This window comes from Trypanosoma brucei, chromosome 9 (assembly GCF_000210295.1).
Source record: "Trypanosoma brucei gambiense DAL972 chromosome 9, complete sequence".
Lineage (NCBI taxonomy): Eukaryota > Euglenozoa > Kinetoplastea > Trypanosomatida > Trypanosomatidae > Trypanosoma > Trypanosoma brucei.
The window spans coordinates 713,981-740,848 of NC_026742.1; the positions used below are offsets into that span (position 1 = coordinate 713,981).

The 26,868-nt window shown below is 45.0% G+C and overlaps 10 protein-coding genes across 10 annotated transcripts in view; all 10 read left to right on the forward strand.

Annotated features, from left to right (window-relative positions):
* Window positions 1-2,504: 2,504 nt before the first annotated feature.
* Window positions 2,505-3,536, forward strand: TbgDal_IX3180 (hypothetical protein, conserved; the record flags this gene model as incomplete). Its single annotated transcript, XM_011778211.1, has 1 exon — window positions 2,505-3,536. The coding sequence occupies one exon, from the start codon at window positions 2,505-2,507 to the stop codon at window positions 3,534-3,536; it is 1,032 nt and encodes a 343-aa protein (XP_011776513.1).
* Window positions 3,537-5,235: 1,699 nt separating this feature from the next.
* Window positions 5,236-6,267, forward strand: TbgDal_IX3190 (hypothetical protein, conserved; the record flags this gene model as incomplete). Its single annotated transcript, XM_011778212.1, has 1 exon — window positions 5,236-6,267. One exon carries the CDS (start codon window positions 5,236-5,238, stop codon window positions 6,265-6,267), a length of 1,032 nt encoding a protein of 343 aa, XP_011776514.1.
* Window positions 6,268-7,964: 1,697 nt separating this feature from the next.
* Window positions 7,965-8,996, forward strand: TbgDal_IX3200 (hypothetical protein, conserved; the record flags this gene model as incomplete). Its single annotated transcript, XM_011778213.1, has 1 exon — window positions 7,965-8,996. The coding sequence occupies one exon, from the start codon at window positions 7,965-7,967 to the stop codon at window positions 8,994-8,996; it is 1,032 nt and encodes a 343-aa protein (XP_011776515.1).
* Window positions 8,997-9,443: 447 nt separating this feature from the next.
* On the forward strand, window positions 9,444-12,398 carry TbgDal_IX3210 (hypothetical protein, conserved; the record flags this gene model as incomplete). Its single annotated transcript, XM_011778214.1, has 1 exon — window positions 9,444-12,398. One exon carries the CDS (start codon window positions 9,444-9,446, stop codon window positions 12,396-12,398), a length of 2,955 nt encoding a protein of 984 aa, XP_011776516.1.
* A 591-nt stretch (window positions 12,399-12,989) lies between these two features.
* Window positions 12,990-13,463, forward strand: TbgDal_IX3220 (calmodulin, putative; the record flags this gene model as incomplete). Its single annotated transcript, XM_011778215.1, has 1 exon — window positions 12,990-13,463. The coding sequence occupies one exon, from the start codon at window positions 12,990-12,992 to the stop codon at window positions 13,461-13,463; it is 474 nt and encodes a 157-aa protein (XP_011776517.1).
* A 1,715-nt stretch (window positions 13,464-15,178) lies between these two features.
* On the forward strand, window positions 15,179-17,554 carry TbgDal_IX3230 (protein phosphatase 2a regulatory subunit,putative; the record flags this gene model as incomplete). The annotated part of the gene is made up of 1 exon (XM_011778216.1): window positions 15,179-17,554. One exon carries the CDS (start codon window positions 15,179-15,181, stop codon window positions 17,552-17,554), a length of 2,376 nt encoding a protein of 791 aa, XP_011776518.1.
* Window positions 17,555-18,156: 602 nt separating this feature from the next.
* TbgDal_IX3240 (hypothetical protein, conserved) lies at window positions 18,157-21,594 on the forward strand (the record flags this gene model as incomplete). Its single annotated transcript, XM_011778217.1, has 1 exon — window positions 18,157-21,594. One exon carries the CDS (start codon window positions 18,157-18,159, stop codon window positions 21,592-21,594), a length of 3,438 nt encoding a protein of 1,145 aa, XP_011776519.1.
* A 453-nt stretch (window positions 21,595-22,047) lies between these two features.
* On the forward strand, window positions 22,048-23,262 carry TbgDal_IX3250 (arginine kinase; the record flags this gene model as incomplete). The annotated part of the gene is made up of 1 exon (XM_011778218.1): window positions 22,048-23,262. The coding sequence occupies one exon, from the start codon at window positions 22,048-22,050 to the stop codon at window positions 23,260-23,262; it is 1,215 nt and encodes a 404-aa protein (XP_011776520.1).
* A 1,187-nt stretch (window positions 23,263-24,449) lies between these two features.
* Window positions 24,450-25,562, forward strand: TbgDal_IX3260 (arginine kinase; the record flags this gene model as incomplete). The annotated part of the gene is made up of 1 exon (XM_011778219.1): window positions 24,450-25,562. One exon carries the CDS (start codon window positions 24,450-24,452, stop codon window positions 25,560-25,562), a length of 1,113 nt encoding a protein of 370 aa, XP_011776521.1.
* A 692-nt stretch (window positions 25,563-26,254) lies between these two features.
* The window catches only part of TbgDal_IX3270 (hypothetical protein, conserved), a gene marked incomplete at both ends in the record, with an annotated part of 1,408 nt that continues 794 nt past the window's right edge, over window positions 26,255-26,868 (forward strand). The window contains one exon of the mRNA XM_011778220.1: window positions 26,255-26,867. Coding sequence (XP_011776522.1) covers window positions 26,255-26,867 — 613 coding nt within the window. The remainder of the gene's footprint in view (window position 26,868) is intronic.

Sequence of the window (26,868 nt, forward strand, 5' to 3'; positions counted from 1 at the left end):
CGTACGCAGGTGCAGCCACGTCCCCTAAATGTGAAATACTGATTAAAATAATTCTTTCCCCTTCTTTGTTATTTCTTGACTTTTTCCCTAGTTACTAGTACCCTGCCTTGTCAACTGATTCTCTCCTTTCCTCCGCGCTTTTATGCACTAGTCAACCCCCAAAAAAGTCAGAGAATTAAAAAAAAAAAAAGAGCAATTAATCGTATTTGAGATCAGACTCCATCCAGCTCAGTCAAAGCCGAATAAGACAGAAACCTTATGTGTGTATGGGAGAAAAGCGATCGCTTCACTCACAGCGTTAACTTAAGAGAAAGTATGCGGACCACCGGCAGGAATTGAAACAGCGTCCATATTAGTGGATCGATAAAAAGCGACGTAGAATGAAACATTCATAGCCCCACATACCGCGCGGTATTGATGAGCCTCGTTAGCTGAGAGAGTCCTCTCACTTCTCATTCCACGAGCAATGTCACAGCGAAAGGCACGCGATGTATTTTTGGCCCTTCCTCCCATGCAATTTGTTACTTACCATAGGTTTTTGCCATCCGCGGCTACGCTCATTATATGTCACGGGCGATGTTCACTTGTTCATATGGTCCAGAATCGACAAATTGCACGATACTTTCGTGAAACGATGAACTCTCTCTCAGTGACAAGGCAGAAGATTCTTGGTAATGTTCTTAAGGAGCGACGCAACGTACCGATTCCGCCTCTCAAGCAGCACGTGATGAATCATGGATTTATGGAGGAGGCAAATGCCGCTATGAAGTTGGAGCAGATGCGACACACTCCTTCAAGACTTTAGGAGTATACATCTTAACGGTTAATATACATCTACCATTGAACTGATGACGGAGCGTATTCGTTTATTAATTAATTAATTTATGAGTCACATATTTGAGCGATGGCTATTGATCGTGTACGTTACGATACTCTTTCTTCTTTTATTGTTAAAAGTTGTGTGTTTAATACCAATTTTGAGGAGCATCACATGTTATTTTTTTTTTATTTCATTATTTAGTACATTATCTATTATTGTTTTCTCTTAGTATCGTTTTGAGGTCTCTTCCTTTTTTTTCTTATACTGAATGAAACCGCTTGTTTCAAAACAATATTTGTTATACCCTTCTTCTACCTTCATTATCCATACACTCATGTATATATATATATATATACATGCATACATATTTAAATAAGTGTTGATTTCTGTACCCACTGGGTGAAGCAAGTACAGTGCGTGAAGGCAAAGCAAAGAAAAAGTATTGCTCTTGTTTTTTGTGTGAACTAGCGGGTAGTTTGCCTTTATTTTGCCTATTGTTGTTCCCCATTACACTCTTGTTTCGAATAGTTTACTTTTCTTTTTCTTTTTTATAATATTCTTTTATATTTTTCCCTTTCTGCCTGAGGAAGGTAGAGGAGGATGGAGCACGTTACACAATAACAAACAGAGAAGCACATATATTTGTATGTGCTTTTCATTAATCCCTTTGCCAATGTTACCTCCACTTTAACCGGAGTGAAGATTTAATATGATGGATATAAATGTTTATCAATACATGTGCTTCTCTCCTTGTTTTCATTTTTTCATAGTTTCGCTACTAGCATTTGATATCATAGCATGTTACTACACTCCGTTATGTCTTTCTAACAACAGGAGTACAGCGACGGTTTAGTGTTTCGTTTATCTCCATCCTGTTCTCAGCAACATTTCAATGTGATATGTATCGTTATTCAACAGGTGGCTGATGTAAGTGCTTATATATATATATATATGTGTGTGTGTGTGTATGTGTATTTGCTGTGTGCAATATTCTCCGTAACCTGTCCCCTGGTTTTTCTATCGCTAATGCCATTAACCTCTCGCATGAGTGGTGGTGCTGATATTGATGATGACAAGGGAATGTCAGGAAAGAGAAAAGGAGGAAGTGGAGGAGGGATAATAATAATAATAATAATATGGATGATGCGACTCTTGGTCTCACCACTTTATGTTGAGTCCTAGGAACTGCTGTTGGTTTGTCACTATAATGGGAAGGTGTGTCTAGTGTGTGAGGATATGCTTGACTGTTTAATTATGCAACAACGCTTAAATTCATTCCAGTCGCATCGTTACTTTACCACATCTAACAATTATGAGTGTTTTTACTCTGTATATGTTTATTGCGTGATATGTGTGTGCTCATTATAGAAAGTGCTGCACTTGCGCTCCCATTTCAATCGTAATCCATTTCACTCTTTTTCTTTTAATTCTTTCTTACCCTTTCTCATTTTGAAACAAACAAAAGGAAGGAAAGCTTTTGTGTTTGACGAGTAATTCCCAACAGTAACAAGACAAAATTTGGTTGATTAGGTTTCCAACGTCATAATATACGGCTGAACTTGTCGAAGGTTATATTCCTCAGGAAAAATTATTGGAAGGATCCCAAAAATTTTAATAAAAGGATAAACCCACAGAGAAGTTGTTATTACTTTTACACGTATACCCAACTGGAACTCATTGAAATATGGTGAGGACGACACGCTTTTCACGCAACAGTTCCAAACCACTGTTTCAGCAATTACAGCTTATTACATCGTATGGACTCTTTCAGGAGTATCCACCCATTTGGCCACTTCCCCTTCCACCTCAACAACCTCGTGATACGGGAAAACCCACACTGGTACTTGATATTGATGAAACACTGATTCATACTGTAGGGATGCGGAATGAGGGGTCGGATTCTGTCTCCTTCAGTTTCTTCCTGCGTCCACATGCGAAGGAATTTCTCGCAGAGGTACGTGAACTGTACGAAGTTGTGTTCTGGACGGCTGGTACCGCATCCTACTGCTCAGCTGTTATGGATGCACTGGAGGTGCAGGTGTTACAACTCCCACGATCATTTTACAATATTGATGAACTCCGCGTAGAGGCACGTGGTGGAATCTCCACCAAGAATGTTAACTTCTATGCCCTTTCCCGAACTCAAACGTTACAAGGGCATAATTACATGAAATATCTTCCAATGCTTGGCAGACCATTGAATCGTGTCATAATGGTAGATGACAATGTGCGCAGCTTTCCTCTTCATCCACGTAACGGTGTTAAGATCGAACCCTTCCTACCGAATGAACGTGCTTTATCCGAATATGCCCGCATAGTAACCGATGAGGTGAAATATGGTCAAGTTGGTCAGCGGCAGTATGAAGGCGAAATGGCAAAAGTCATTGAGCGTGGTGAGGAAGAGGTAGCGCGATTGCAAGCGGATCATGCCCTTATGGATCTGATTCCAATGCTACGCTCTGCGGCTTCTTCAACTGATTTGACTCATGAATTAGACCATTGGCGTGCGGATGAGTACACAAAGTGTGACGACTTTCGTGAAACGATGAACTCTCTCTCAGTGACAAGGCAGAAGATTCTTGGTAATGTTCTTAAGGAGCGACGCAACGTACCGATTCCGCCTCTCAAGCAGCACGTGATGAATCATGGATTTATGGAGGAGGCAAATGCCGCTATGAAGTTGGAGCAGATGCGACACACTCCTTCAAGACTTTAGGAGTATACATCTTAACGGTTAATATACATCTACCATTGAACTGATGACGGAGCGTATTCGTTTATTAATTAATTAATTTATGAGTCACATATTTGAGCGATGGCTATTGATCGTCTACGTTACGATACTCTTTCTTCTTTTATTGTTAAAAGTTGTGTGTTTAATACCAATTTTGAGGAGCATCACATGTTATTGTTTTTTTTTATTTCATTATTTAGTACATTATCTATTATTGTTTTCTCTTAGTATCGTTTTGAGGTCTCTTCCTTTTTTTTCTTATACTGAATGAAACCGCTTGTTTCAAAACAATATTTGTTATACCCTTCTTCTACCTTCATTATCCATACACTCATGTATATATATATATATACATGCATACATATTTAAATAAGTGTTGATTTCTGTACCCACTGGGTGAAGCAAGTACAGTGCGTGAAGGCAAAGCAAAGAAAAAGTATTGCTCTTGTTTTTTGTGTGAACTAGCGGGTAGTTTGCCTTTATTTTGCCTATTGTTGTTCCCCATTACACTCTTGTTTCGAATAGTTTACTTTTCTTTTTCTTTTTTATAATATTCTTTTATATTTTTCCCTTTCTGCCTGAGGAAGGTAGAGGAGGATGGAGCACGTTACACAATAACAAACAGAGAAGCACATATATTTGTATGTGCTTTTCATTAATCCCTTTGCCAATGTTACCTCCACTTTAACCGGAGTGAAGATTTAATATGATGGATATAAATGTTTATCAATACATGTGCTTCTCTCCTTGTTTTCATTTTTTCATAGTTTCGCTACTAGCATTTGATATCATAGCATGTTACTACACTCCGTTATGTCTTTCTAACAACAGGAGTACAGCGACGGTTTAGTGTTTCGTTTATCTCCATCCTGTTCTCAGCAACATTTCAATGTGATATGTATCGTTATTCAACAGGTGGCTGATGTAAGTGCTTATATATATATATATGTGTGTGTGTGTGTGTATGTGTATTTGCTGTGTGCAATATTCTCCGTAACCTGTCCCCTGGTTTTTCTATCGCTAATGCCATTAACCTCTCGCATGAGTGGTGGTGCTGATATTGATGATGACAAGGGAATGTCAGGAAAGAGAAAAGGAGGAAGTGGAGGAGGGATAATAATAATAATAATAATATGGATGATGCGACTCTTGGTCTCACCACTTTATGTTGAGTCCTAGGAACTGCTGTTGGTTTGTCACTATAATGGGAAGGTGTGTCTAGTGTGTGAGGATATGCTTGACTGTTTAATTATGCAACAACGCTTAAATTCATTCCAGTCGCATCGTTACTTTACCACATCTAACAATTATGAGTGTTTTTACTCTGTATATGTTTATTGCGTGATATGTGTGTGCTCATTATAGAAAGTGCTGCACTTGCGCTCCCATTTCAATCGTAATCCATTTCACTCTTTTTCTTTTAATTCTTTCTTACCCTTTCTCATTTTGAAACAAACAAAAGGAAGGAAAGCTTTTGTGTTTGACGAGTAATTCCCAACAGTAACAAGACAAAATTTGGTTGATTAGGTTTCCAACGTCATAATATACGGCTGAACTTGTCGAAGGTTATATTCCTCAGGAAAAATTATTGGAAGGATCCCAAAAATTTTAATAAAAGGATAAACCCACAGAGAAGTTGTTATTACTTTTACACGTATACCCAACTGGAACTCATTGAAATATGGTGAGGACGACACGCTTTTCACGCAACAGTTCCAAACCACTGTTTCAGCAATTACAGCTTATTACATCGTATGGACTCTTTCAGGAGTATCCACCCATTTGGCCACTTCCCCTTCCACCTCAACAACCTCGTGATACGGGAAAACCCACACTGGTACTTGATATTGATGAAACACTGATTCATACTGTAGGGATGCGGAATGAGGGGTCGGATTCTGTCTCCTTCAGTTTCTTCCTGCGTCCACATGCGAAGGAATTTCTCGCAGAGGTACGTGAACTGTACGAAGTTGTGTTCTGGACGGCTGGTACCGCATCCTACTGCTCAGCTGTTATGGATGCACTGGAGGTGCAGGTGTTACAACTCCCACGATCATTTTACAATATTGATGAACTCCGCGTAGAGGCACGTGGTGGAATCTCCACCAAGAATGTTAACTTCTATGCCCTTTCCCGAACTCAAACGTTACAAGGGCATAATTACATGAAATATCTTCCAATGCTTGGCAGACCATTGAATCGTGTCATAGTGATCGACAGTGATGTGCGCAGCTTTCCTCTTCATCCACGTAACGGTGTTAAGATCGAACCCTTCCTACCGAATGAACGTGCTTTATCCGAATATGCCCGCATAGTAACCGATGAGGTGAAATATGGTCAAGTTGGTCAGCGGCAGTATGAAGGCGAAATGGCAAAAGTCATTGAGCGTGGTGAGGAAGAGGTAGCGCGATTGCAAGCGGATCATGCCCTTATGGATCTGATTCCAATGCTACGCTCTGCGGCTTCTTCAACTGATTTGACTCATGAATTAGACCATTGGCGTGCGGATGAGTACACAAAGTGTGACGACTTTCGTGAAACGATGAACTCTCTCTCAGTGACAAGGCAGAAGATTCTTGGTAATGTTCTTAAGGAGCGACGCAACGTACCGATTCCGCCTCTCAAGCAGCACGTGATGAATCATGGATTTATGGAGGAGGCAAATGCCGCTATGAAGTTGGAGCAGATGCGACACACTCCTTCAAGACTTTAGGAGTATACATCTTAACGGTTAATATACATCTACCATTGAACTGATGACGGAGCGTATTCGTTTATTAATTAATTAATTTATGAGTCACATATTTGAGCGATGGCTATTGATCGTCTACGTTACGATACTCTTTCTTCTTTTATTGTTAAAAGTTGTGTGTTTAATACCAATTTTGAGGAGCATCACATGTTATTGTTTTTTTTTATTTCATTATTTAGTACATTATCTATTATTGTTTTCTCTTAGTATCGTTTCGAGGTCTCTTCCTTTTTTTTCTTATACTGAATGAAACCGCTTGTTTCAAAACAATATTTGTTATACCCTTCTTCTACCTTCATTATCCATACACTCATGTATATATATATATACATGCATACATATTTAAATAAGTGTTGATTTCTGTACCCACTGGGTGAAGCAAGTACAGTGCGTGAAGGCAAAGCAAAGAAAAAGTATTGCTCTTGTTTTTTGTGTGAACTAGCGGGTAGTTTGCCTTTATTTTGCCTATTGTTGTTCCCCATTACACTCTTGTTTCGAATAGTTTACTTTTCTTTTTCTTTTTTATAATATTCTTTTATATTTTTCCCTTTCTGCCTGAGGAAGGTAGAGGAGGATGGAGCACGTTACACAATAACAAACAGAGAAGCACATATATTTGTATGTGCTTTTCATTAATCCCTTTGCCAATGTTACCTCCACTTTAACCGGAGTGAAGATTTAATATGATGGATATAAATGTTTATCAATACATGTGCTTCTCTCCTTGTTTTCATTTTTTCATAGTTTCGCTACTAGCATTTGATATCATAGCATGTTACTACACTCCGTTATGTCTTTCTAACAACAGGAGTACAGCGACGGTTTAGTGTTTCGTTTATCTCCATCCTGTTCTCAGCAACATTTCAATGTGATATGTATCGTTATTCAACAGGTGGCTGATGTAAGTGCTTATATATATATATATATGTGTGTGTGTGTGTATGTGTATTTGCTGTGTGCAATATTCTCCGTAACCTGTCCCCTGGTTTTTCTATCGCTAATGCCATTAACCTCTCGCATGAGTGGTGGTGCTGATATTGATGATGACAAGGGAATGTCAGGAAAGAGAAAAGGAGGAAGTGGAGGAGGGATAATAATAATAATAATAATATGGATGATGCGACTCTTGGTCTCACCACTTTATGTTGAGTCCTAGGAACTGCTGTTGGTTTGTCACTATAATGGGAAGGTGTGTCTAGTGTGTGAGGATATGCTTGACTGTTTAATTATGCAACAACGCTTAAATTCATTCCAGTCGCATCGTTACTTTACCACATCTAACAATTATGAGTGTTTTTACTCTGTATATGTTTATTGCGTGATATGTGTGTGCTCATTATAGAAAGTGCTGCACTTGCGCTCCCATTTCAATCGTAATCCATTTCACTCTTTTTCTTTTAATTCTTTCTTACCCTTTCTCATTTTGAAACAAACAAAAGGAAGGAAAGCTTTTGTGTTTGACGAGTAATTCCCAACAGTAACAAGACAAAATTTGGTTGATTAGGTTTCCAACGTCATAATATACGGCTGAACTTGTCGAAGGTTATATTCCTCAGGAAAAATTATTGGAAGGATCCCAAAAATTTTAATAAAAGGATAAACCCACAGAGAAGTTGTTATTACTTTTACACGTATACCCAACTGGAACTCATTGAAATATGGTGAGGACGACACGCTTTTCACGCAACAGTTCCAAACCACTGTTTCAGCAATTACAGCTTATTACATCGTATGGACTCTTTCAGGAGTATCCACCCATTTGGCCACTTCCCCTTCCACCTCAACAACCTCGTGATACGGGAAAACCCACACTGGTACTTGATATTGATGAAACACTGATTCATACTGTAGGGATGCGGAATGAGGGGTCGGATTCTGTCTCCTTCAGTTTCTTCCTGCGTCCACATGCGAAGGAATTTCTCGCAGAGGTACGTGAACTGTACGAAGTTGTGTTCTGGACGGCTGGTACCGCATCCTACTGCTCAGCTGTTATGGATGCACTGGAGGTGCAGGTGTTACAACTCCCACGATCATTTTACAATATTGATGAACTCCGCGTAGAGGCACGTGGTGGAATCTCCACCAAGAATGTTAACTTCTATGCCCTTTCCCGAACTCAAACGTTACAAGGGCATAATTACATGAAATATCTTCCAATGCTTGGCAGACCATTGAATCGTGTCATAATGGTAGATGACAATGTGCGCAGCTTTCCTCTCCATCCACGTAACGGTGTTAAGATCGAACCCTTCCTACCGAATGAACGTGCTTTATCCGAATATGCCCGCATAGTAACCGATGAGGTGAAATATGGTCAAGTTGGTCAGCGGCAGTATGAAGGCGAAATGGCAAAAGTCATTGAGCGTGGTGAGGAAGAGGTAGCGCGATTGCAAGCGGATCATGCCCTTATGGATCTGATTCCAATGCTACGCTCTGCGGCTTCTTCAACTGATTTGACTCATGAATTAGACCATTGGCGTGCGGATGAGTACACAAAGTGTGACGACTTTCGTGAAACGATGAACTCTCTCTCAGTGACAAGGCAGAAGATTCTTGGTAATGTTCTTAAGGAGCGACGCAACGTACCGATTCCGCCTCTCAAGCAGCACGTGATGAATCATGGATTTATGGAGGAGGCAAATGCCGCTATGAAGTTGGAGCAGATGCGACACACTCCTTCAAGACTTTAGGAGTATACATCTTAACGGTTAATATACATCTACCATTGAACTGATGACGGAGCGTATTCGTTTATTAATTAATTAATTTATGAGTCACATATTTGAGCGATGGCTATTGATCGTGTACGTTACGATACTCTTTCTTCTTTTATTGTTAAAAGTTGTGTGTTTAATACCAATTTTGAGGAGCATCACATGTTATTGTTTTTTTTTTATTTCATTATTTAGTACATTATCTATTATTGTTTTTTCTTAGTATCGTTTTGAGGTCTCTTCCTTTTTTTTCTTATACTGAATGAAACCGCTTGTTTCAAAACAATATTTGTTATACCCTTCTTCTACCTTCATTATCCATGCACTCATGTATATATATATATACATGCATACATATTTAAATAAGTGTTGATTTCTGTACCCACTGGGTGAAGCAAGTACAGTGACTGTAGTGATCTGGAGATGATGCAACGTGATACTGAGGGTTCTAGTACCTCTTTTGGTTCTTGCCGAACTGCATCTGATGTTTCCTCGCAGGTTTTAGAGGCTTTTAATCAGGCCGAGGAACGTACATCTGCTGTGTGGTGCCGTATTGGGGTTGCTGAAGTGGACAGACGAAATAAGTGGAACAGTTTTGTGGAAAGTCGCTTACTTGTGTATGTGAATGACTTTGTTCGGCTGCAGGAGGCGGAGGAGATGTCCCTCGCAGCGGAGAACGACCGACTCTTTCGGGAAATGTTTTTCGCCTCTGTACGGTTGAAGGAACCTCCTCAATGCAAAATGTTGTCTCAACTTGTTGAATCTATATTGGAACAATCTACATCTTTGTCGGCGGAAAAGTCTGAGGATGACCAACCCCCACTGCGTAAGAGAGCTATCACACCAGATATGTCTAACAATGGGGAACTGTGTTACAATGTTAGCTCGCGGAGTGGCTCTCCTCTCCGTAATAAAATGTACGCGGATGCCACCATAGATGAGATGAGTGAATCTGTCACTCTGCCATCTTTTGTCACCGCGACAACGATGCTGGCCGCAAAGTGGGGAGACACATCAGATGATCGTAACACATCACGTTTACCCTCTTTTCACAATGAATTTCAGCGGCAGAAGCGGGAGCGTAGTAGTCCGAACCCGTCGGCGCTCCCTCAAGAGGGAATACATCAACGAGACTCAGCCTGGACGGCACTGTGGCATCTGGCTCAGAACATGACCCACCAGGAGCTTAACCGTACTCTTGAAAGCGAGGTAGAGCGCATGAACTTCCTTGCTGACGTTAGACTGGGACAATTATGCTTTTTGTACAAGCAACACGCTTTGTTACAGTTGCCACCACAAGAACAAATAGAGCTGCGAAGACAGTATGCCGAAAAGTTTCTTTCGACTGACGTTCACGGAAAAGTGTTGCACCAATCCCGCCACGCATCGCTGGTTCCGGGGCTTGGTAACCAAAACCTAATGAACGCAGTGCGACCCACCTCTTCTGGCGCGAAAACCCCGGGTATCTCCTCATCACAATGCACAATCGGCACGTCCGACTGCAGAAGCTCTGTCGTGAGGGATGAGTTTGACCTTCTTTCAGATTCTATACCTGAGCAACTACGTACGTCACAGGGATTTCCACCACTGAACTACGTTGGTGGCAAAGGTAGTGGTAACGACACAGAGGAGAGCTGCCGCAGTGGAGGCTCCTCTGCTGGAGCCCAACGAGGCGAAGCCTCAGCGCGTGGAACCATCTTCGCGGTTGATGTGGATGATGTTTTGCGCTTTGGGCGGCGACAGGACTTGTCGTTAGAACGCATAAATACTGAAGCACACGTAATTCATGGAAAGATCATTGCGCAGAATACCCGTATGGCTGATGAGTGCGAAGGGGAGGTGAAGTGCATCGACGAGCTCTGGGCCATGCTAGAGGACACTAAGTCCACTGAGAAGGGCGAGAGGCGCAGCGGAAGAGGACAAGAAGAGGGTGGTGAAGGGATATCCCAATTTGCGAAGGATAACGAAAGTGCAGTTCCATCACAACAAGAGTTTATGTCCCGTTTAAATCAGTTGCTATATGATTACGAGCATCCAGAGGAAGGTGTGTCTCCGGCCGTGCTGCTTCCAGTGGAGGGGGGAAAACACTTCGATTTCTCGGAGGGGACTCCAGGTCAAAGGACTGTTTCGCCCGTTCTAAGTTGTGGCTACAACGCTGGCGCTTCCAATAGCATCACTGGTGCCGGTGGGCCTGTCAACCATTTGCCTGCACCGCTTCTTAAACTCTTTACTGTGCCCTCTTATGCGCCTATCCTTGCATATGCTGTCAATATGCGAGAGCGGCTGCAACGCTTTGTGCTTCAGAAAAGGATGTGCCTGGTGCGCAGAGTCACAGATCAATTGACTGATGCGTACCAGCACTATTACAATCGGACCCATGATCCTGCATACCGTGTGACACCAGATTACTCGCAGTGGATGAAGGGGATCAGTGGCACTGCGTTGGCTGGTGGACCCAACCTTAGCACTAGCATCAGCATCAAGAATAGTGACAGCGGTTCTGTCTGGCAGCAACTACTGTACAAATTCAAACCCCGTGTGAATAATGAGGACTTGAAAGAGCTTCTTAAAGAGGTTCAGCACGTTGAGCGTCGTGCAGGGGCTGAATTGGACTCTCTTAATGCACGTCTGAAGATACTAGACGAGCTTGGTCCGTTGCTGCAACGGCGGGATGAAATTCTCCAGCAACAACGGGCAATTCAAGAAGGCAGCCGCGAACGCCTTCTCAGCAGAAAGGTGAACATGGCCAAGCAGTTGCTCTATGAAGAAAACGTACGTCGCCAGTGTGTACACGAGCTGCCAAAGATTTACGGACAGATAGCGGAGTCGTTGCGACGTTGGAATGAGGAGGTCACCGACAAGAGTAGTAAAGGAGAAACAAACAGCGCTAGACGTCTTCTTATCAACGGCGTGGATGTTGCCGAGCTTATCAACGAATATTACGCCTCGGTAGCGAGCACAACAAATACCCGCCGCCCCGTGCGTTCAAGGTCAGCGACAGCAAGTGCCACCACGAGTAGAAACAACTCGCCATCCCCTTTGCCCTCTCGAGTCAATGCCCACGCCCTGACGCCACCACGTCACCCGATACGTAAAATGTCTCCTGCACCACGCACTCCAATGGCTCTTCGTGAACAGTACATTCCCTCAGGGAAGCCATCCATAGTGAATCTTGGGGCATCACCGAGTTTGCGTGTACGGTCTCAACCTAATATTAGCCAACGTCCTGCCATGAAATCTGGCGAACCGTCACCAGTGAAGACTATGACTCCGTTGACGAGGAAGCTTCACCCTCATAACACCCACCTCCGTAGTGAATCACCCGTGGCGGCAACGCGAGAAACGTTTTTCAAAGATTCACGAAAAGCAAACAGGTAATGATACTACAGCCGGGCGGCTGACTGCTGCTTGTTGTACCTGTTATTCAACTGCCTTTTTTTTTTTTGAAAAAATTGTTATTGTCACTTTCAAGGATTGAAAGGGGCTTTCACATTAGAGTGGAAAGTGAATATAAGGAGAAAAAAAAAACACGACCAACAATAGTAGAAAGTTGTCTACATATACATCTCTCCCCTCTCTCTCTACCTTCACACTGTAGACCTCGCTCGTTACCGAAGCGTACTGTACTAATGACTTCAGTAGCTTTTCCGTTCTGTTGTTTTCTTTTCTGTTACGGTCCGCACACGCGGTTGCATTTGTATGCGCACTCTGCATTATTATTATTATTATTATTTTTATTATTTTTGTCTTCCTCCTTCCATATACTCCAATGACGTTAGAACGGTAGGAGTCAGCTCAGCGTCCACTCGGTGGCTTCTTCTCGGCTTAGAGAAGAAAGGTGAAAAGTAGAAAATTGAAGGTTTATTTATCTATTTAATTTAAAAAAAAATCAAATTTCAAACTCCAAGTAGGGAACAATTAGGAAGAAACCAGATAGTAGTACGAGCATTGCAATCGCCTCTAACGGTCATGTCATTTCCAAAGGAATGGACTGACACGTGGAATCTCTTTGACGATCGCCGCTCTGGCAGCGTAACACACTCCGATGTGAAACACATCATTCGCAGCTTGGGTCGCCGTTACACTGAAGCGGAGTTCAATGAGTTGCTGCACGACATCCCCGATCCGATTCCATACCAATCTTTTGTGGAAATCATGCAGAAACCATATAATGGTCCAACCGAAGACGACCTGCGCACAGCGTTGCGTGCATTTGACGGTAACGACTCGGGCCAATTAAAACTTTCAGAGCTCATTACGCTACTCACGTCCCTTGGGGAGAAGATGCCGGAGGCGGAGGTGAAACAATTACTCTCAGAGGTTCACACCAATGAAGATGGCCGAGTAAATATTGATGATCTCGCGCGGTTCCTTTGCACTCCGTTACCCACAACACAACCGGATATTGCTGAGCTGCAGAAGCAACTGGCGGGCATCTCTTAAGAATAAGGTTTGGGGTTGGGGTTAGGGTTAGGGTTAATGGGGAGAGAGAGAAGCTACAAAAGATTATGAGTGACGGATGGAAAGTGTTAACCAGGTAAATAAAATTTAGAGTTAGAACTAGACGTGCAGACGGCACTTGAGGGGAAAGTAGAAGCAATGTTTGCATGTTTGTTTGTTGTGTTTGTTTTTTTTTTTGCGCATATCTGCTCGTTCGTCTGTTTGGTGTGTATATGCTCGCCTGTTGTAAAAGGGAGAAAACTTTGTTCTGCTCTTCGTTTCTTTCGCACCAGCGGGAACACTAAAAGGAAGAAGCTCAGAGGGTTAACGAAAAGGAGGTCGAGAGGAAAAGGGGCACTGAAAGAAGAGGTTTGTTGTGTGCTACTTCAGTGCATTCAAGTGTGTATGTATGTGTGTGTGTGTGTGGGAAAAAGTTAGTGAGAGTTGAAAAGTGGTACCAATGGGGTGCGAAAGAAAATCACTCAGTTGCAGTTACTTTAAGTGTGTTATGTCTCGCTTGTGTGCAAAGTTCACTTCCTCCACAATACGAAGGGGTGTGACGACCACAATACAACACGCACCCACTGGCTTGGTGGCACATATTAAATTCACTCAGATGTGTGTAACCACACTTTCTGCTCTTTGTTCTCTCTCTCTCTCTCTCTCTCTCTCTCTCTCTTTTCCTTTCGTTGAACCACTTTTTGCTCGTTTTTTTTGTATTTCCCTGCGTTTGCTCTTTCCTTTGCCCCTCCCTCCCTCCCTCCCTCCCCCTGCTTCCCCTCTTATTGTTCTGCCTCATATCAAATCCGCGCCACCTCCGTTACGTGCGTGAGGGGTTGTTTTTGTTTTCTGTTTTGCTCTTTTGTTTCTTTTTCTCTCTTCCCGCTTTCTTTTTTTTTTGTGTATTCACACGGGTGCGCCCTCTTGTACCGCAGCCAAACTCAGTTGTTTATAGCAGTTGGTGTTTATTTCTTTTCGTGTTTTTTAAGTTCACCTTTTTTTTGTAAATACCTGGGTACTTGGTTGCATGCCCCTTTTCTCTTTCGTTTCGTGGCCGTCGTTTACTTCCAATGGAGTTGGGGCAACTTGAACTTTTATGGCCGACAGGAAAACAACAACATCAAAAGGAACAATAAACAAATAAGAAACGATGAGAAAAGAGAAACTGAAAGGAAAAAAAAAAGGAAGGAGTGCTACCCGGGGTGTCCAAACGGCTAAACGATTGGACGTGATGTATATGTTGATGCCGGCTGCTCCGTGTGTAAAATAAAGTTGTATGTATGTGTGTCCTTTATCCCCCCCCCCGCACACACACACACACCCTTTTGTCCCTCTTCCTTAATCCTGCTTGCAGGGAAGCAGTACCAAAAAACCAATAGTGGACAGATGAAGGGAAATATGACCAGACCGCCGTTTTGTTGCTGTTCGTCGAAATAATTTCTTCGGGAATAATATCCATTGGCGCTTACTTTTTTTTTCTTTTTTCTTTTTGTTTATATTGCAGACCGGCAGGGAGACCCCACCCCCCTCCCGCTAGCACCCCCTACGTGGCTATTTCAAGGAAAGAAGGAGGGACACTATTTTAAACAGGTGTGCAAATATTCGGCCACTGCGGTATATTTGAGCACCTTAAGGAGGTGTGACCAGTAACATCAAGCACACACAACGACGTTCAAGAGGAAATACAAGATAAAGAAAACATAAAATAAAACACTCCCATGAACTCCGGTAGCCCAAGTCCTGTCCGTAGTGCAGAGATAAACGAAGCGGAAGAGGTGGAGCGCGGCGGGTTGCTACCGCCTCTACATTCGGATTCAAGCACCTCGTCGCGCTCCAGGGAACTTTCATCACCCAACCCTGCTTTTGGTGTTGTTCCAACTGTGTCCAGTTGGACAGGTGGCTCGCCTTCCTCAGATTCATGGAATGATATGAGCCGCTGTTCATCCGGCCACAGCGGTCAATCACAAACTGTGGAGAACCGACATCGGTCAGCAAATCCTGTGTTTTCGTTTGGCCCACGAGCAACGAGCGGCGGAAGCCTGCGGAGCGGTACATTACCGAACTTACCAAAAGTGGTCCTGCACACAAGGAAAGACAACGTAATGAGGGAACACATTTACTGCGTCGGAACACCGGACGGTAGGCGTGGGTTCTTAGCGAATTGCTTGATACACGCAGAGGACATGGACACACAAGCGATCGTGGAAGAAATGATTCCCGGAATGTTACTGGTCTCGACCTTCAGCGATTCCTGCTGCACAACAGCCAGTGTGCTCTCAGGTTTAGTAAAGCATTTGCGTGTTGTTAAGAAGGATGTGTTTGTGTACTTTATTGGTCTCATTGTGAGCCTTTGTTGCTCTCCCGATCTCATGGTCGTGCGCCAGATCTCTTCCTCTCTTCGGGACATCGTTCAGTTTGTGGAAGATGAAGTTGTTGAGGAGATCCTTGCACCGCTTGTCATGTCGATGAACATGTCGGAGTGGAGCTCGCCGAAGGCGGTTGCAGCTTCTTTGCTTGGGGCACTGGCAACTCGCAAAAACGTCATCCGTGCAAGTGAACAAAGTGTCAAACAGTATTTTAATCAGTTCGTCAATCTTGCTGGAGATGGGAGCACATTTGTGAGGCAGGTTTGCGCTGAGTCGATGCAATTTTGGATTTCAGTGGCTGGAGCGCACCAAGTAAGCCTCAAGGAGATGACACTGTCACTCGTGCGCAAGCGCATGTCCAGGGATGGTAGCGACGCTGTTCGCTACAGCTATGTTGCTCAGCTGCTCCCACTAGCTGAAAAAATTGGAAGGTCAGAAACAACAAAACATCTGCAGAGTTTGCTTATCAGTGCAAGCAGTGACAGTAGTTGGCGTGTCAGATATTACGCTGCGAACTGTCTTTCCGCCTTTTCTCGTCTGTGTATGAGACCATCGGATCTCGTTGGGGTGTTTATGAGCCTCAGTAGGGATGAAATGAAGGAGGTGCGTGCCGCTGTTGTTGAACAACTCGGTGCGTTTACTCCAGACATTGTACCTATGCAAGTGGCTGTCAGGGCTTGTATTAGCGTTTCCCTTCTTGCCAAGGATGAAGAACCTCTAGTTAGAGAGGCAGTTGCAAAACAACTACATTTACTACTATCGCCCTTGATTGTGCAAATGTACTCGTCGGACCAGCGGCAGCAGTTGCTGATGTTGCTCACCGACACAAATTTCACTGTAGCCGAAACTGCCACACGGAACTCGGCTCGAGTAGTTGAGACCCTGCTCAAATATATGCAGGCTGACGCTCCGATAAACTTATCTGGTTCTTCTTCCTCTATTCCCATTGAGCATACGAACAGCGCTGTTGCGGCACGAAGCAGTTGTCCAAAGAAAACTACGAAGGGTTCGGCAGCAGAGGAAGCGGCAGTAGTGGGTGCAGATAAAAAGGGGATGGAGGACCACGCAACGGAAGAGTTTATAGACCGTACAGCAGAGGAGTTAAGGGCGCACGCTACAAGTGTTGTGATGGGCCTTGCAGAAAAGCTGCGCTGCGTGAGTGAGTCATCCATTTGGCGTATGCGTGAAGCCGCTGTGGATGCTCTCCGTCACTTCTGCGCTGCAATGCCATGGGAGGAATTTACGCCACTCTTGAATACCATACGTGCCCTATTGAGGGATCCGGTCAATGTTGTTCGTACACGCTCCGCAGACACGCTTGCAGTGGTTGCCGGGGCGTATGGGCCAGAGATGGCGGCTTTCATGATGTCTGAACTTCTCGACAACGAGTTTGATTTAGCAAACAACCTGCCGTTTACCTCGAGGATAGTGGCTATTCGCTGCTTGTCCTCCCTTGTTCCATTAGTTGACAGTTTTCGTTCGGGCGACAACCGGCACCACGAGTTGCGTGAGCGCTGGGTATCAACAATTTCATTACTCGCGGAGGATGATGTACCTAACGTACGCTTGATGCTCGCGAGAACTATAGCAGAGCACTGGAATTGGTATAAGTCGTGCGCTGCGAAGAGTGAAGTTATATGTAACTGCGTGGAGCGGCTAAAGCGTGATGTAGATGTAGATGTAGTAAACGCTGTAAGGGATCTCCACTTAAATTTCCGTAAGGCATGATGGGCGTTCTTTCGTGAGATACAACGCGGAAGAATCAGCGAACCGTGTGTTGTATTATTCTTTTTTTTTTTTTTACCATCCGCCATGCACACGCGCAGTTGGGCGTGCGCATTCGGGGGGTTTCATGGCTTGTAGTTGCAGATATTGAATGTGTGTTGTTTACTTGGTTATATTTGTTGGTGGGAACGGCCTTTCTCTCCGACTTTTTTTTTGTGTTGCCGCACCGACAATTTGGAGGTGTCGCCACTGCTGGTGTTCTCGCCCTCTTCTTTTCCCCTTTTTGAGAAAATGAGGAGATGAAAGGGAGGATTAGCCTCCAAGGTGGTATGTTCCCACTCATATATATGGAGGCAACTGGATTTCTTCATTTGGTCTCCTGCTATTGTGGGAGTGTTGATATATGATACACTAAACAATGTGAGTGCAACTGTTGATTGTAACGTTTAACTGGACGCGTTTCTTATCACTGAGCATTTAACACTAGTTTTGATCGTTAACTTCTTTTTCGTTCTCCCCTATTTGTATTTACGGTTTGCAATGTAGGCGCCTGTACGGGAGCGGGGAAGGGGGTTTAGGAAAGCGCACACAATCCGGTGTTGTGCATGACCTCCCTTTTACCAGCGGCGGAGTCGCATGATGTGAGGAGCGTAGAAACTACTGATGTATCTTCCTCCTACACAAACCCTGCAGGGGCACCACATGTATCTCCGTCCTCCTCCTCAACGGCGGAGAAGAAGAGCGTAGGAACCATGCTTTTTAGCAAGACACTCTTCAGTTTACCCCCAGTCAGTTCAGTTCATCGTTGTCAGGAGGACGGATCCAACCGTACTCTTATGGCATTTCCAGTTGATGGCAAACACCTACTCGTGGTTGTTGGTCCCAGTTCGGCTGCCAGTGACACCACCACGTCGCTGTACGTTGTGCGGCAGACTGTAGGAGGCTCCCAAACGTGTGGTCGAGTTTGCTTGCCCATTGCTACCGTTTCGGGATGTGTACGGGACGAAAGCGGGCACAGCATTTCGCAACACGAGAAGAGGGGAAGTTTTTTGATGTCCGAACAATCTACCGATAACGTGGACGGGGGTCGGTCACCTGACCGTTCCTCCCGGCTCATATCGCCCCTGGATGAGTCTGTTGATACCGGTTCAGTTGACAATGATAACAGCACCCCCCAAAATAGGGTAGTTGGAGGAACGAATGCTTCTGATCAGGAGTTCACCAACAGACATAGCCCGTCTTATGTATATTTAGTTGCCGATGCCGCGGGCCATGCCATTTGGGCGGTTGAAGTTAATACGGAGTCATTAGGGGCTCGTATTGTACCGGCTTGTTGCTACTGGGGGCAGTGTATGCATGACGGCAAAGTGGACGGTGTGAAAGCGTCGACACGAGGCCAGCACCAAAAGGGTTGTGTGGCGAGTGCGGTGCCACTTCTTGGGGGTTCTAAGGGGTTTGCTGATGGGCCGTTCCAGGTAGCGCGCTTCAACTCCCCTTCTTCACTCTGTTGGGGCGCCGATATGGAAGGTGGAAAAGGAAGAAAACCCCGAGAATGTGCCGTGCTGTTTGTGAGTGACGAGGGGAACCATGCCATAAGGCAAGTGGATCTTGAGAAGGCGCTGGTCCGCACCATTGCTGGTATTGGTGGTGTATCTGGTTACCGTGACGGCGGGTACGCTGCGTCGCAACTGCAACGTGCAGCAGTATTACTTTGGAGTTCTGCCGGGCTGCTGTTTGTTGACAAGCCAAACCGTGCTGTTCGACTGATCGCACAAACTGCTAGGGCGGAAGATGGTGACAGCGGGAACATCATGAAAAAGCCTCCACCACTCACCAGCGTCACAGCACCTGCTCATCCACATGTAGAGACTGAAGGAGACAAGAAGGAGAGGAGTAAGCAAGGGGAAGAAGTCTGCGAAGATGAAGTGCAAGTTTCTACAGTTGCTGGTGGGATTTCAAGTGGTGTGGCGACTCCGTTTGATGACGATGACATCCGCTGCTCGTCCCTGGGAACTTCAACAGCTGCAGCAGTCATGCCAGACGGCAGTGGAATACTCTTCGCCGATGGAGGCAGTGGTGCACTTCAGCTGCTCTCTTCACAGGGTATAAAAATGATAGTTTCTCCGCATGGGCACGGAAACTCCAGTGGCATTCCTCCTGGCTTGATTGGTTGCACGCATCTTGTGGCTTGCAAATTAATTTTGCATTCGAGCGCCTCACCATACATTGCATTTCTCGCTAGCAGTGGGTCCAATCAAACAGTCTCAATGCTCGTCTTGCGTGGCGGAGCAGATGACGGTGGGATGACGAGTTTTAATTATGACGGCCACACTAATATGCTGCTGCAGTTCGCAGCAACCTCCGAGTTGCAAAAGGGTGTTCTGCGCAGATACAAGAAAGTTGAAAATAGGGCAGGCAGTGATTACCAGAGCACAAAAGTTTCCGCAACTGGGACGACAACTGCTAGTAATGATTGCCATGTCAAAAGGCTATTCGACGAAGCACTTGGTGATCTGGATGGAAATGTGACCCCGGCCACACAAACGGTACGAACATCGCGCACTTCATGCGCTAAAGCGTTACCTTGGAAAACTTCTTCGGGCGATCAGCAGTTGACCGACCGTACAGGAAGGGCTGCTGGACGAGTTCTAGATATTTATATGCGTTATGCTCGGCGCCTCACACGACAACACATGGGGTTTGTAACATGCTCACCCAGATGCAAACACTACCTCCGTAATCTGTGGGGAACCCGTTCACTTTCCTTGATTGGTTTTTGGCGGATGGTTACGCATGCTGGCTATTTTGCCACGTGTTCTGCACCCACAGCTCCCTTAATGTTTCCGTCGTGGGATGGGAGGTCACCAACAAGAGATGCGAGAAGACAAAAGGGCAACAGTGTTCTTCACTTGAATCTATGTGACTGGCGCATTGCCCTCGAGCTTTTGTATGAGTGGAGTATCCGCAGACATGGACATCACGTCGTCTCCCTAATGGAACCAGCCTATTTTTCTCGAGTGCTTGTACTGCTATATCGATGGAGGGGAAGCATGCAGCAGCAGCCGACAACGCAACAAGGTGAAGAGGATGTGTTGTTAAGCCCCGAGTGGTTCGCCGATGGTTTATTTGATGAAAATGATAGCGAGGTGGTGGTCGCTGCGCACGAAGATTTCCTCAGTCGCATAAAGAATGCGAAGGAGTTGCTGCGCGGGGCAGCGAAGGCTCGGGGGGGCGATGGGAGGCAACAGGAGGGTGATGAAGTGAAGATTTTAGGGGATGAGACGCTGCAACTCCTCCTGCTCAATGAAGGTCCACTAAGACAACTGTTTAATGCCTACGGTAAAACGACATTCATCACCACGAGGTCAACGGTATCGCATGACTCGACGAAGAAACCGATTCTTGCGATGCTCCGGCTAAGACAGTCATTGAATATTGGTCAAGAATATGACAAAGTTCCGTTGGACCATGTGGTTGGGATGCCTTACAAAGAATTCAGGAGGCTTTTCTTTACAATGGGTGTTTTCCCCACCCTTATTACAGAGTCATTACTTCGGCGCGCTTTTGTAGACTCCCTAATGACACCTTTGTTCCGTAGCATCCAGATGGAGATCCCGTCAGAAACAACGAGTAACAGGTGTAAAAAGACCAAAGGAGGTTCAGGGTCAAACGAAATTAAACCGAAGGGAGGAATACATCAGTACGTCGATCGGTCACCTTGTAATGTGCAACGATACGTCTCCGACAACGTCGAGCTTTCTTTTCTTATTTTTGTTGAGGCATTCACTCGAGTCGCTCTAACGATATTTTCACTCTGTCCCGAACACGACAGGAGGGCATACCCAACCGCTGCTGCGAAGGTGGAGGCTCTCATGCGCTGGATCAACCGCTCTGTTGAACTTCACCACACGCGGGAGTGCGATACGTTATTCCATATCGGTTCTCAAAAGGGTGTGGCGCCGCCGGTATCGTATACGTTGCGGCAACTCAATCGGCCGTTTCCTGCTTTTATATTGAACGGTATAACCTCTACAACCAAATGAAGCCCTACCATCAAGTACGAGTTTGCGGTACACAAATATGAGGCCGTGTTGCTACACTTTTTTTGGCAAGTGCTAACAAGAAAACATAAGGAAAATGTGTCTTTCTGTAAGCGTTGTTGGCTGCAGCACCCACTACATGGAATCCTCGGCATCCGGGAGAGTTGAGCAGGTTACGGGCACGGCTAATCCTGTTTCTACCAAACTATGACACTCCCCTTCACTCTTTGTTTCTTGTATTAATTTTCCCGTGAGTGCACGTATATTTATATCCACTCGTCTTAATTATTGGCTAATTGGTATTCCTCCCACTTCTACAGACGAATAGCAACCACCACTAGCGAACAAAAAAAAAGGAAACAGCTTTACAACCAGAAAAAACCATACTACCGACAGCAATTTTTGTGTTGAGTAAGCACTCACAACATCTACCAGAGCACACGAAACAAAAAAGATATGGGCTTCGGATCATCAAAACCCAAGAACAAGCCGTCCAAAGCTGATTCAAAGAATTCTCCATCAGATCCAGCGGGGGCAGGAAATAATGATTTGGAAAAGGCTTTTGCGAAACTGCAGGCTGCAAAGGACTGCCACTCGCTGTTGAAGAAACATCTGACAAGTGATGTCTTCAAGAAGCTAAAGGACAAGAAGACGAAGTTGGGTGCTACCTTACTTGATGTCATTCAATCTGGTGTACAGAACCTCGATTCCGGTGTTGGTTTATATGCACCAGACGCAGAAGCCTACACTGTGTTTGCCGACCTCTTCGATCCCGTCATTGAGGATTACCACAACGGCTTTAAGGTAACGGACAAACAACCACCAAAGGACTTCGGTGACTTAAATACGCTGGTTGACGTTGATCCGGAAGGTAAATATGTCATTTCCACCCGTGTGCGCTGCGGCCGCAGTCTCGCCGGTTACCCATTCAACCCATGCCTAACGAAGGAGCAGTACGAGGAAATGGAGTCACGTGTGCGGGAACAACTGAGCACAATGACAGATGATCTGCAAGGTACTTATTATCCGCTTTCTGGCATGACGAAAGAAACACAACAGCAGCTAATTGATGACCACTTCCTCTTCAAGGAGGGCGATCGTTTCCTGCAAGCTGCCCGCGCATGCGAGTATTGGCCGACTGGTCGTGGTATCTACCATAACAATGACAAGACATTCCTCGTGTGGGTGAATGAAGAGGACCACCTGCGTATCATTTCCATGCAGAAGGGCGGGAACTTGAAGGAGGTCTTCGGCCGTCTTGTGAAGGCAGTGAACATCATTGAAGAGAAGGTGGAGTTCTCTCGTGATGACCGACTTGGTTTCCTGACGTTCTGCCCCTCGAACCTCGGCACGACGATCCGCGCAAGTGTGCACATCAAATTACCGAAACTTGGTGCTGATCGCGCTAAACTTGAGGAGGTTGCTGCAAAATATAACCTGCAGGTACGTGGGACAGCTGGTGAGCACTCTGACAGCCCTGACGGAATTTATGATATCAGCAACAAGCGCCGCCTCGGCCTATCGGAGTATGAAGCCGTAAAGGAAATGCAAGACGGTATCCTTGAGCTCATCAAACTGGAGCAATCCGATGATGCAGAGGGGAACGGAGGTGCTGACGCTGCTGGGCCAGATGATGGCGTAGACGGTGTAGCCACGAATGAAAATGAATAATCTGGTGAGGGTGATGCATTGTTCTATTCAGGCAAGTAGGACATTACTTTTACTTCGGTATTGATTTTCCTTCTTTTGTTTTTTCGGTGTTTTTGATTGGACAAGGTAAATTATTAGATAGGGTAGCATGTGATGATTCCTACTCCTTATATTTTCTAAAAAAGAAAAAGAAAGAAGTTTCTTTCCCCTTTGATTTTTATTTTTGCCCTCCCCTTTCTTTTTCCCATTTATTTTTCTTCTGTTTATATTTAATATAAAAACTGCATCAATGTATTATGTATATACCTTTATATCAATGTATTTATTAACTTTTTAATGATGCAAGAGATCATGAAATAATGGGAAAATGGTGTGGGGGAGAACGAGTCGGGATGGAAGGGGGAGGTACTTGTGTATAGAGAGAGATTTTGTAGGGTTGTTCACTGATAAAGCAACGTTTTCAGACGAGCGCCATCCCAATAGTACTCTTTTTTGGATATTCTCCTTACTCTTTCCTTTTAATCTTTTTTTTTATTTTTATTTTTTTTCCTCTGGCCTGTTATTGTAGTTGGTGCTCCGTCCTTCTGTCGTCTACCATCCTTATTTTTTGTCCCCTAATTCTTCCTTGGTCCTGCAAATTTAACGGATTTCCCCACCACCTAGTTGAAGAGTACCCAAAGCACGTCTCGCAATGATTCAGGGAATAAAAGATGACAGGTGAAAGAGAAGCCGTGGGAATCTCTATCTGAAGTCCAGAGGGATAAACATGTGTGCAGATGCGCGTTATTCTCAAGAGAGTATGGAACTACTCATCCACTCGTCATACATTCTTGTGCTCCGGCGCAAACCAAAAAAAAAAAAAATATTGCTGCCACTCTTTGATTTGTGGCGTGGGCAAAGCCATTGAAGCCACACAAACCGCTGGATGTCAAAACAGTATTGACATTGGAAACAGAAATGCATAACCACAGGACGGACAGCAAAGAAGTTAAAAAAATGAAAAAGCAAAGGAAGGACCGGTTCCCGCTTTTGATTATTCCTAACGCTGCGGATCACAACGCACCATCTTTAACAGCACGTCCCCTAACTTTAACTTCATTTTCTTCTTTTCTCTTTTATGTGCGTCCCTTTAATCAAAGCTGAACAGCTGTTCTTGTTGCACTATCACAAAAACAGCGAGTATCTACCAAACAAGAAAAAAATTAAAGATGGCTACCCGCGACGTCGCTGCCGAGTTGGAAAAGGCTTTTGCGAAACTGCAGGCTGCAAAGGACTGCCACTCGCTGTTGAAGAAACATCTGACAAGTGATGTCTTCAAGAAGCTAAAGGACAAGAAGACGAAGTTGGGTGCTACCTTACTTGATGTCATTCAATCTGGTGTACAGAACCTCGATTCCGGTGTTGGTTTATATGCACCAGACGCAGAAGCCTACACTGTGTTTGCCGACCTCTTCGATCCCGTCATTGAGGATTACCACAACGGCTTCAAGGTAACGGACAAACAACCACCAAAGGACTTCGGTGACTTAAATACGCTGGTTGACGTTGATCCGGAAGGTAAATATGTCATTTCCACCCGTGTGCGCTGCGGCCGCAGTCTCGCCGGTTACCCATTCAACCCATGCCTAACGAAGGAGCAGTACGAGGAAATGGAGTCACGTGTGCGGGAACAACTGAGCACAATGACAGATGATCTGCAAGGTACTTATTATCCGCTTTCTGGCATGACGAAAGAAACACAACAGCAGCTAATTGATGACCACTTCCTCTTCAAGGAGGGCGATCGTTTCCTGCAAGCTGCCCGCGCATGCGAGTATTGGCCGACTGGTCGTGGTATCTACCATAACAATGACAAGACATTCCTCGTGTGGGTGAATGAAGAGGACCATCTGCGTATCATTTCCATGCAGAAGGGCGGGAACTTGAAGGAGGTCTTCGGCCGTCTTGTGAAGGCAGTGAACATCATTGAAAAGAAGGTGGAGTTTTCTCGTGATGACCGACTTGGTTTCCTGACGTTCTGTCCCTCGAACCTCGGCACGACGATCCGCGCAAGTGTGCACATCAAATTACCGAAACTTGGTGCTGATCGCGCTAAACTTGAGGAGGTTGCTGCAAAATATAACCTTCAGGTACGTGGGACAGCTGGTGAGCACTCTGACAGCCCTGACGGAATTTATGATATCAGCAACAAGCGCCGCCTCGGCCTATCGGAGTATGAAGCCGTAAAGGAAATGCAAGACGGTATCCTTGAGCTCATCAAACTGGAGAATCGGGCTGTCGTAACCGATGGCGCCAAACCATTTGGTGGTTCGAACTTGTAGGGTTCTTTCCTTTCTTTCATACATTTCCCCTCTTAATTTTCTTCTTTGTTGACCTTTTTGCTTTATTTGCTGCTGATATCATTGTTATGGTCTTTTTTAAAATTTTGGAAACGTAATTAGGTGATGATTGCCTTTGCTTCCGGTGGCTCCACTACTTGCTGAGTGACTTGATTGTTGTTACTTGTATTTTTTAAAAAAATGTGTTGGAAGATGCGTATGCGTGTATGTGCATGTGTTCTTCACTGTAGCACCATGCTGGTCTACTCCGCATAATTCTACGTTGGGGGAAGAATTTGAGGCACGTGAAAGAATTTGTGAAGTTATTGGTGTGTACAAGTAAAAGGATTCAGAACAGGGGCCTGTATGGGGGGGGGGGGGGGTGAACGCGTGTCCACGCCACTGTTGCCGAAGTGTCTGCCCTGCTCTTCTACCAAATTTCCTGAATCGTATTTGTGTCGAACTGCTGTACGCAACTGTTCCGATTGCGCTTTTCGAATCCTCTCTTGTTAGTGTGTCTGATGTAGAACTATTCCATTGTTTTGTTGCTAACATATTATTATTATTATTTTTGCGATTTGTCATATATACGAAATTTTTTTCTTTTCATGCTTCTCCTCTGGTACGGGTAAGGGCACTAGGCAAGTGCAAGACCATTGCAAGTGGCATTTCAGGTTTGCGACTCGCAGTGGGCTATGTTTTGTTGCACCTTCACTCAAGCCTGCCGTGCCCAACCTGGTGGCGTACCCCGACTAGATGTGAGTACTGTCAAAAGAATGTTCCCTCCAGCGCAGGTAGCGCAATGGCCGCCGGGATATCTTCCGGCGTGTGGCGTCGCACACTTCCTGAGCCCCGATGGCGTCCCACTTGCTGATGTGATTGATTGCCACCGCGACATGAGGGCAGACCGCCGTTGCCAGCTTCAGCGGGATTTTGCTGCAGATTATACGATGTGGTGCCGGGCAACATTAATGGACTTTGTACGTCGCCTTAACGAGAGGGACCGACGTCGCATGAAGCGTTTTTGTATGCGCGACCGAACTATGCATGATGCTGAAGTGCGCGAGTTGCTCGGTCTTGCCCCATACGTAGCCCCACGAGCACAACCGTCGCAGGAAACTGTCGGTACTAGCGCGGCACCCAAATGGGGGAGTTGTTACGAATTCACCCCTTTTGCTGTGACACAAGGTCACGCCATGCTTCCCGTGTCGCAGTGCAACGGGCCGGACGCACGCATGTACTTATCAACATTCCCACAGATAAGAAACATCATGCATACAGAGTTCGACAGCATGGGCCCGCACTCCAT